Source organism: Hippichthys cyanospilos, chromosome 18, assembly GCF_059441005.1.
Source record: "Hippichthys cyanospilos isolate Australia breed blue-spotted pipefish chromosome 18, RoL_Hcya_1.0, whole genome shotgun sequence".
In the NCBI taxonomy this organism is placed as follows: domain Eukaryota; kingdom Metazoa; phylum Chordata; class Actinopteri; order Syngnathiformes; family Syngnathidae; genus Hippichthys; species Hippichthys cyanospilos.
This window is the reverse complement of record NC_142386.1, coordinates 10,455,873-10,466,469: the sequence shown is the minus strand read 5'-3', so window position 1 is coordinate 10,466,469 and position 10,597 is coordinate 10,455,873. Positions and strand designations below refer to the sequence as shown.

Genomic DNA, 10,597 nt, shown 5'->3' with positions numbered 1-10,597 from the left:
CAAGTTGAAACCAAAAATAAATCTAAACATCCTAAGCAACCGTGTCCTATGAGCCAACATCTAGTATTGAACTGTGCCATCAATACAGACAGCCAATTGTAATTGATAATTTTGAGCATCATGTCGCCCACATCTGCTTGCTGTAGAATTGCGTAACACCAAGTTGGGACTCACAACTGTGAGATCAAGCCCCTGCAGGCACGTCGATACGAACAAAGTCAGTATCTGGTTGGAATTAACTTCTGTACAATCACAGGGTTAAGTTAACATATAGATTGTATTTCAGTATACTGTCATATCTTGTTTCGACTCATCTGAAACAAAAGCCGCATTTTTACGTTGAAGAATGAGTCCATCCTGCACTTTGGAGAAAACCACAATAAAAAGCATATATGGGCGACCTTTGACCTTTGGATTAAATACAGTTTAGGGCTGTTGCTACACTTAACTTTGTATTGCTTTTAATAGTTGTGTTGTCCAAAAGACACTTCAGAGGTATGTGAGATTTTAACAGGTTTTCTGCCGGTATTTTCAAATTTAATTGAACGTGTTGTAACCCTAGTCCTGAAGCTTCAAACTCCGGTCTACGATTGCCTGTGTCCTGCATCTTTTCCAAAGGTGGCATTATCTTGGGAACAGACCATCAATTTCCTTTTTTTATATTCCATTTCAAGTAAAATTGGGGCAGACATGAAACATTTGACAGGTAAGGCTTTGCAGTTTTTGTAAACGTATCATCGAGCAGCATTGCGAAATTTGCTAGAATGAAGGAACACCGTCCCTTTTCACTTTTCAATTCTGTGCCATCCAGTATGTCAGGATCTACCAGTCATCAGAGAATCAATGGCCCAAATGGGCTGAAATGAAAATCTTTCAACAATACGGTTTAATCTTTATTGACATCAACCTTTATTGACTACAATCTCGCTGGAGGCAGAGAAGTGCACTATCTGCTGCATGGATTCACAATGTCAACAATATGTTGACTTTTTACACAAGATTTATCCAAAACGGTCATTCGCAGGGGGGATAACATAAGGCTAGTATATTTTTTGCGGAGAGATAACAAGACTCTTTTTAGATTTGTTTTCATTAATTTTATCTTCCTTATTGAACCTATTTTTATTCTTTTATACTTTTTTTCATCTGAGTGTAAAGGCAAAAAGGAGGACAAAGTCAAACAATCACTCATCTCAAGCGTCTCTGGGCTTGAACGCAGCCATGCCTTCAGAGTAATTAAATTCTGCTTAATTAAGCATTATTAATCATGTTAGAAGATAATGAATGGACAGCGGGGTTTCTTTTTTTCATTTACTATTTCATAAGACAATTGAATTTCATAAAGGTTTTACCCTGTTTTGCTCTATCACTTGAGCATTGGATAATAAAAACATGTTTGTTGGACGACTTAACACTGTGCAAATAACCTAAGTAGATAACAGGAGCTCACGTGGACCATCTGGTGAATGTTTTAGGTATGGCAATTAAAAAAAAAAATCATGCGGTCCTTTTTTGGTGTTGTTATATGTGCCATTGTGATGGTTTTCAATCCTGTTTTGTTTTGTTTTTTGTTGTGATTTTATTATTTGACCAGATAATTCCAGCTGGCTCCAGCCAGTGTGCAAGTTCTCCCCTTGCCCCTGTGGGTTCTCTCTGTCGCTGTGTGGATGAGACCAGTTATTTAATTAAACAAAGCAGGTATATGGATGATGTACAATATAGAACAAATATGTACGATAGTTATTATATTTAAAAACTATTTTAAAAAAAGTTTTGTCTGGTCCAAATTCAGGAGGAAAAATATCAAGAAAAATTGTGAGTTAAACCTGCAATAGATATGATCATAAATAAAAATCCATGTAGGAAAGATTGAATTTTATTCAATAAATAAAATGTTTATTTCTTTACTGGGCTGACTTGACATAGTTCCGGACTTATGAAGGTTTGCTCTTTTCTAAGAAACGTCAATGTGTTGGCCGTATTGGATGTGGCAGTTCTGCAGTACAGTACGATTATCCATTGCTTTGGTCTCCAAAATAACAAAACCAACAGGAATCGATGATCACGCTCTATGGCTACCACATCCAAGATGGCCAAATTAGTGACGTGCAATTCTTAGTACCATCTTTTATCTATGCGTCAGTGACGTCTGTGAATATCGAGTTTAAGCAGCTGATAGCTACGGCAAGTTCTGAGAGACATGTCAAGCGAACATGTTTTTTTTTTTTTTTTTGACGACGGAACTAAAAATGATTCATGTCCGTCGCCGTTTAATCCTCAACGGAATAAAATATGCTACATTTGTTTTCTCGAACATTTGCGTTCTACTGTATACAGGAGCTCCCTGCTGAATATTGTATATTCATTTTAAAATAAAACTCGTGGTTTTTGCATCAACGAGTTTTCAGTAATATCATGTGTCTGCCCAGGAGATTTGAAATAAGCCGCAAAAGAAGAATTTCCTGAGTTAAAAAAATTAATAAAAGATTGATACTGTAATCTATGAAAGCAGACTGCAGCGGTCCCCATAGCAACAGAGGAGAGGGAGGGCACTACAGAGAGGGAAGGGGGTGCAGTGATGATTCAGACCTCTGGAGCTAGCATCAACACATTTGTTTGCACCCTAATACAAATATTTGAATCCCAAATTGGCAATTTTGTTGCAAAGCAAGTATTACATGGAAGATTTTCCCATTTTAAAAATTCCCCTTCATAAATATGGTCAGTTCCACCAACACCCCCTTAAGAAAACCTCATGAATGCCGTTCCTCCCCCCCGCCTTCATCTGGCAGATACCACTCACTGCAGAGGGGATGATCCTCCAGATTTTACTGTGGCGGGATTGCAGTACGCTGGACTGTTGAGAGCAAGGGGAGCATCCAGGCTGTCGTCTGTGAGGGGTGGGGTCTGGCTACATTGACACACACACACATACACACAGGCTGACAGAGGGACACAGAGAAGCACAAAGCGGGAGACGGGGGGGAGATTGCACCTGAAGAGGAATATCGTACGGGTAAGGAGACAAATGGTGGATGGAGAAGGAAAGAAAAGACAATAAGGGGGTCTAATATTCCTTCTTAACATTTCAGCTGCTGTTAATTGTAGTCATTCGGAACACAAAGCGGAGGGATTGGATTCCTAAATTCTTCCCATTGGTAAAATAAAGCGGGCCATGCTGAATGGAATCTTATCAGTTAGCCTTGTTAGGGTAACGCATTGCATTGGAAACTGTGGTATTGATTCTTGTCACAAGGTGACTTAATATAGCAGCTGTAATATGACACATTGACCGTAATGATTGAGATTGTTGAGCTACACAGCTGAGTTGAGTGCTGTGCACTGTTTGTATAAACTCGTGCGGTTGCTTTAAATCTCTACAAATTGCTACTAGATGCATGTACAATAAATAACAAAAGAAAAGGTCTTTTTATTAAGTGCGTTGTGTCTAAAACTAAAGCAGTTCAATAAGATGAACAATAAAATCAGTGGTTCTGCGTATTTCTAAAGCTTGACTATGTTTGTAATCAGAATGAAAGGAGACACCCCAGTGAACAGCACCATGAGTGTCGGCCAGGCCAGGAAGCTGGTCGAGCAACTGAAGATAGAGGCTAGTTTCTGCAGGATAAAGGTAAAGCAACACTCAGCTTCACACCAACTGAATGTTATTGACCAGAAATGACCTCACAGGATGTAGAGTACACATTTACAAATGAGAAATGTGCATAGTCAGATTGAGAGCGCTAATATTTTGCCTGTCGTGCAGACAAATAAGGAAATCGAATTATTAGGAAAACAATCAATATAATACAGAATGTTTATAAGGTAAAATATTTCATACACATATTCATGCCATTAGGCTTTGGCCAGGCAGCTGATCACATACTTTTACATCTTATTGAAGTAAAGATAAGACAACATATTCCAATGCAAATTTTGCTCAGATTTTGCCAACGGCGTCAAGTTGACACTGACAATGGTGACCTTGAAGGCAATTTTTCCTGTTGGAGCGATTCCAAACAATGTCAGCATCTATTGCGTGACTAAAACACCTTGCAGGGGGACCTTGGATTTTATTAAGGAGCCACAAGAAACTATTAGAGCAATAATTTAGCTAGGGGGCATTATTTTATACATATACACACACACACACACACACACACACATATACACAAATATATATATATATATATATATATATATATATATATATATATATATATATATATATATATATATATATATATATATATATATATATATATATATATATATATATATATATATATATATATATATATATATATATTAATGCTGCAGTAAGCATTGTAAATATTCTCCAAAAAAAGAGTATTTAGGCTAGTTTTTGACACATTTATCAGAAGGATAGTGTCGCACTAAGACAAAGTGAATTACACATTGTGGATTTGTAACAACCACATAGTCTCAATCAATCATAGAGTGGGAAATGCCCCAGTCGTGCAAGCTAACAATTATATATATATATATATATATATATATATATATATATATATATATATATATATATATATATATATATATATATATATATATATATATATATATATATATATATATATATATATATATATATATATATATATATATATATATATATATATATATATAAAACAATACTGACAGCCATACAATCTTTTAGCCTCTGTAAAGAAAGACTAATGTTAATGCTGTACTGATGAATTGGGAGAAGTGTGACAAGGTTTCAAAGAACAGTTTGTCATGTCTGTCTTATAGTGCCTGCCCTCATGTTCAAATACAGTTAGATCAATTGTAAATACTTTTATTTGCGCTGTAAAGATATTCAACACAGTGAGATTAATTAATTAAGACATGTAATGAATTGCTTTTGAACCTTACCCCAAAATTTCTGAATTTCTTATTAGACATAATGCATTATTGTGGCCGATCAAAAGATTCGTATACAACAACAAAAAAGCTGATTCATTTAGTTTGCTTACTAGATGCAGTTGTAACCATTTATTTTATTTGTACATTACCCTATTTGCTGTACTTGAGACTAGTCGCAAGTGCTGACTGCAACCTTTAGTTTTGACTATCAGGAAGAATGATGTGGTTTTCTTGTGTCATTGGCCAAATAATTAGACAACATTAAAATAAAAAAATGACTGGCTTAAACTTAGGAGTTTTGTTATGGCTCGCTACATTAGCGTCGTAGGTGCTTTGCATTTATGTGTTAGTCTAAACTTGAGCTGCTTCTGCGGTGAGAAAGCTTATTACAAAGAATAACTGTGTCATTATCAAAGGTGCCATCGGTTTGTATTTTTAACTGGCTTGTAAGTTAAGTTTACTATCCGAACAGACCGGCAACTCTCACAAGCTCTTCCGTTTTCATGTCTTCCTCCTGCCCTCCCACCCACAACAGGAGCCTATCAGCTTACGCCCAAACCACAGTGATGACAGTCAATCAGTGTGAAATGGCTTAATGACTTTTTAGCATTTGTAGTGAAGCAACAGGCCCACGCTAAAGACACGCTCTTACCTTGTGCAGGTATCCAAGGCTGCCGCCGACCTGATGGCGTACTGCGACGCCCACGCTTGCGACGACCCCCTGATCACACCCGTGCCCACTTCGGAGAACCCTTTCAGGGAGAAGAAGTTCTTTTGCGCTCTGCTGTGAGCTTAATCAGGGATTGTTGATACCTTTCCAAAAAGCAGTACAAATGAAGAGTTAGCCCAAGTGTGCATGTGTACGACCAACTACGGTACTCTCATACGGTACCCGTGTGCAGTACACAGTCAAGTACAAAAGGAACTACATCATTGATTCCATGATTATGAGTCAGAGCCATCAGTGAAAGTTCCAAGTTCTACAGGAAAATAAACATAAGACACTATCCTTCATAAGAAAACATTTTAAATTTGTCTCATTTTGGATCAACGATAACTCAGAGGATGTTAGTCTGACATTACCCCGGCTGTAGATTCTTTCAAGACATTAGTGCGCAGGTCAAAATAAGATTGAAATCATCTGTGTGTGTCTGTGTGCTACTGTGCAATATGTGATAAAGGTAAACTTTAATCTAGAAATATGGAAGTTACCAAAAACAGCCAACCATGCATCCAAACAAAACTAAACACCATCACCACTTTATTAGGTACATCCATACAAATTAACCAGCCATCCACTACACCCCTTAATTTAACGTTGTTAACCATCATAGGAAGAAGCCATTTTTCTTCATATGTCTGGATTTTTTTTACATATTTATCACTATAGTTTACTGTGATCATAATCAAGTCATTTTAAATATTTTGCCACATTTTGATACAGCTCTTGTTTTTGCATCTTATAATGTTGTGTAGGTGAATCATGAAGGTAAATACATATTCTCCAGCGAAGCGATTATGTAGGTGCTGCACATCTTTCACAAGCATCAGTTTTCTAATAACTTTGTACCATATATTTATTTTCAAGGCAAGAATGACAAATCTTTTCCATTGTTGCTATTTCTGCCGCATTATTTTGGGAAACCTCAGAATATTTTCAACATTTTGTATCATTTGACAGGAGAATCATCACCATAGAATATTAGCGCGCCAAAATAAAACCTGTGATTAAAAGGTGTTTGTGATTTTATTCGATAACCAGAAGAGGTAAAATGATGAACCTTTTTTTAATTAAATTTTTCAAAATGCTGAGAATTTAAATTTAAAAAACAATCCATTTTAATCCATTTTCCAATGTCCTCGGATAGCAACTCTGTCTCAAAAGTTCACAATATTTTTGCCCCATAAAAATTGGAAATTAGGTCATCTTTTTATCCAAGTGATCGATCAAACCAGTGATTCTCAATTGGGGGTACAAAGAGACCTTTCAGGAGGTATTATAGACCAGGGTTTCTCCAGGTATTAGCAAATCCAATTTATTGCCATGACAGTAACAGAACATGTTTCTTTTCAAATTAAGAACAAATTAACTGGAACATAAATCAATGTATTGCTACATTGTGTCATGGTGACTCCTTTGCAAAGTATTGTGTGTCTTTATTACTGTAAGTTTTATACTGATGCACACTTTTGCTAATGGCAATTTTCCAGTAGACGAGCCAGAAATAAAGCATGCGTTTCACAATCCCATGTTCTGTAGTTGCTGAATATAATACGCCTCGACTACCGCTACAAATGTAGTTCCAATATGTTCCAAAAATTTATATTCCAGTATTTTTTTTCGTCAAGAAATACTTTGCACCTGTCAAGGGTTACTTGGTTACTTTTTCACAGGGGTGCATAATTATTCTGTCCAAAAGTGCAGTTGAATTTGTAACGCTAGTTAAAAGTACTTGCGTGCAGTCTAAGAGCACCCTCCTCTGGTTGCTTCTGTACATTGATTTCCTAAATGGAACAATTTGGCAAAATGCAGGCTCGTTCATTTGTTATGTTTATTCCTGGGTAGAGAGGGTAAAGGTCAGAGGCCATTATTAACCCCTGGGTGTGCGGGGATTTTTCACTAATCTGGCTTTATTATTACCCAATTTGGGCTGACTTTGAAAGGGTCATAACATTGTCAAATAGAAATCTAGATTTACTTTCAACCCCTTTAAATGTTCAGTGGCATTAGCCGTATACATACATATACATATGTGTGTGTTTGTGTCTGATAATATATTATATATATATATATATATATATATATATATATATATATATATATATATATATATATATATATATATATATATATATATATATATATGGTGCTTGTACAAAAACTTAAAAAACAGTAACTGTTGTACATTTAAGAAACTGAAATCGGAATATTTACTATGTCATAAAGTATTGACTTTTGCAATATGGGAGTCCAGGCTAAACAGATCATCAAAGCCAAACATTAAGTTCAAAGGGTTGCAAATGTCGGTCGCAAGGATGTGTCGCTGTGATTTTGGGGTGTCAACATAAAAATTTCTATTGCCCCGTTCACTAATTGTTGAAAGGATTATTCCAAAAATCAGGGGAAAAGCATAAAACATTGAGCTTTCAATTATGTCCAAAACTGACTTTCCAATTTTGAATGGCAGTAACTGAGCCCGACATGAGCAAAATTTCACACCGATAGGGTGTACCTCGACCTCCCGTTCGCATTTAGAAGCGACCACAGCTTGGCATATTGAACTTTGTCATGTTTTGACAATATTTCCAATTTTGAATGGCAGTAAATGAGCCCGACATGGGCAAGTTGACACCAATAGGGTGTACTTGATTGACCTCCTGTTCGCAAGCATTTAGAAGGGACCGCAGCGTGGCATATTGATGTTTTGCCAATCTATGCAATATTTTAGGGGTTTTTTTGTACAATCTTCCTTTGATAGCACACATAAAGACACCGAAAAGCCCAAGTTGGGTCAAAATTCCCTCCAAGGGGTTAAAATAAAGACCATAAAAGGAAAGTAAGTGATCATTTGAAATGTTATCAAGCCGTCTATCTGGTGAAAAACTCCAGGCTTAGAAGCGAGGACGGCTAAATAATAATAATAAATAAAAATTAAAAATAAAAAAACTTGTGAACCACTGGATTAATGAAGCTAGTGGAAGCCCCCTCCATAGCCACAGCAGATGTACAATGTTTTTATTGGTAATGTTTTTAAATGTAGCCAAACACACATTTAAGTTACATCACCCACACATAACGTTTGGTAGACAAGTTCTAGACGAGTCCAGTCATAATGTTTTGCACCAGGCTGCAGGTCAATCCTGTCCCGTCTGGCTCCACATTGAGCTTTGTCACGACTCCATCTTCCACCACCATAGCGTATCTGGAACACATATTGGAACACAATGATTGGGAACACCAATTTCAACTCGAACAAAGAAATGGGTCAAAACCATGGTGTCAAAAAAATCTATTTGTGTAGCTGCTTCAGTACCGTAATTCATTTCAGAGAGAACACAAAGCTTTTTGCGGAGTACCTCACCTCTTTGATCTCTTGTTTCCAAGTGACTCCACAATTTGCTCAGTCTCAAGTAACAAGCCCACAGCCTACACATACAAAAGACGGTTCGAAAAGGTTCTACAAGACAGCGTGTCTGATTCTTTAATTTACCGCTGTGAACGCTCCTGTAGGATCAGCCAGCATTCGAATCTGCGAGAGGAGAGAGAGCATTTCCCTTTGTGTCAAACATTACATCTACTGACCACTGGGGGAAAAAAAAAACAAAAACATGATACGATCTCATTGAGAAAGCAACGTTTCCTCTAAATCGAACCTTGCCATCTGCTCCTTGGTCCTTTCCCCAGGCAGCCATGACACAAGCATCATTCACAGACACACAGACTATTTCCTGTACGCCTTTCTTCCTCAAATCCCCTGACTGCTGCACAAAACCAGGGAGGTGAGTCTGAAAGCAGATGCAGCAAACAGTAAAAATCTCCCGACAAAAATTATGACGGCCAAGACACGACGTGACATCACAAATGGTTTGCGCTCACTTTGGAGCAACCTGGGGTGAAAGCTCCTGGTACACCCAAGATGATTCCTTTAATCCCCTTGAAGAGTGTATTTATTGCCACCTTATTCCCTGGTCTACCCTCATGGAGCTCCACTGCAGGAAGAGGATCACCCACCTGAGAGAACAAACGATAGCGTGAGTACATTTGGTTGATTGCGGGAAGCTAATTCGGCTGTCAGAAGATACCTGTAGCAATCTGAACACAATGTAATCTGCATCATTGGTGAAATGATGCATTTCATCAAAATGAGTTATGTTTTTGTTACTTTACACCAGTTCTGAGATCTTCCGGATTTATGTGGCACTATTGTTATTTGACGAACTGATGTTTTCGAGGGGGTAGTGACGTTCCAGTTCATGTTAGTTCTAGTTAACAGTCGCTAGAGGGCGACAAAAGCAAACCTCCTGCAGCGACTCTGCCTTTAATGGCCGAAAGACTACGAAATACCAAGTGCGACATTGACTGATTAGTGTACTGTACCGTTAGTGCTACAGTTTTTAGATCCTTACAGCCCCGACATACATTCGCACGGTCTAGCATATACTAACATTTCTCTTTTCGTTATCTGAGGCATTCAAAACACCGCTGTCCATATATTTTCTAGAGCCGCTTATCCTCACAAGGGTAATGATTGCAAAATACGTAACATACGTATACCGGTTGTTTTAGTTCACCAAATATAATCGAAACTGCAGATAAAAACTCGAGATTATCAAATGCATCGCTAACAAATGCTGTCATGGTGATATCATTCCAGTTAAACGCATAAACAACCCAAAACAAAAGCGGACTAGGTTCACAAGATTTCATTAATCGGGTTGAGGATACATTTCCTAAATAGAAAACAATTCTAATTATATAATTTACCTTAATCGGCATTTTGACTATGGAAGAGTAGAGCAACCTCACGCTATTGCCTTTACGGGTGCGTTTAAGGACAGTGGATGCAGCGGAAATCATTTCTACGTTAGTTTACGTTGCAAAGTCTATGTGACGGTGAGGCGCATGTTTGGAAAAAAAGGCAGTTACACCTCCAACGTCAATTCACAGTTCTTGTGTCCCACCACTACTGGCAACTACAGCCTCGCT

General features: G+C 37.5%; 2 protein-coding genes across 2 annotated transcripts; one reads left to right on the top strand and one right to left on the bottom strand.

Annotated features, from left to right (window-relative positions):
- The first annotated feature begins 2,829 nt into the window (after window positions 1–2,829).
- Window positions 2,830–6,624, top strand: gng3 (guanine nucleotide binding protein (G protein), gamma 3). Its single transcript, XM_088440830.1, has 3 exons — window positions 2,830–3,016; window positions 3,532–3,631; window positions 5,552–6,624. The coding sequence occupies exons 2-3, from the start codon at window positions 3,533–3,535 to the stop codon at window positions 5,678–5,680; spliced, it is 228 nt and encodes a 75-aa protein (XP_088296956.1). The 5' UTR covers window positions 2,830–3,016; window position 3,532; the 3' UTR covers window positions 5,681–6,624.
- Window positions 6,625–8,597: 1,973 nt separating this feature from the next.
- On the bottom strand, window positions 8,598–10,543 carry prdx5 (peroxiredoxin 5). The gene is made up of 6 exons (XM_088441816.1): window positions 10,376–10,543; window positions 9,488–9,622; window positions 9,265–9,396; window positions 9,102–9,140; window positions 8,973–9,037; window positions 8,598–8,813 (listed from the first exon to the last, which is right to left on the bottom strand). The coding sequence occupies exons 1-6, from the start codon at window positions 10,466–10,468 to the stop codon at window positions 8,705–8,707; spliced, it is 573 nt and encodes a 190-aa protein (XP_088297942.1). The 5' UTR covers window positions 10,469–10,543; the 3' UTR covers window positions 8,598–8,704.
- Between the last annotated feature and the right edge of the window lie 54 nt (window positions 10,544–10,597).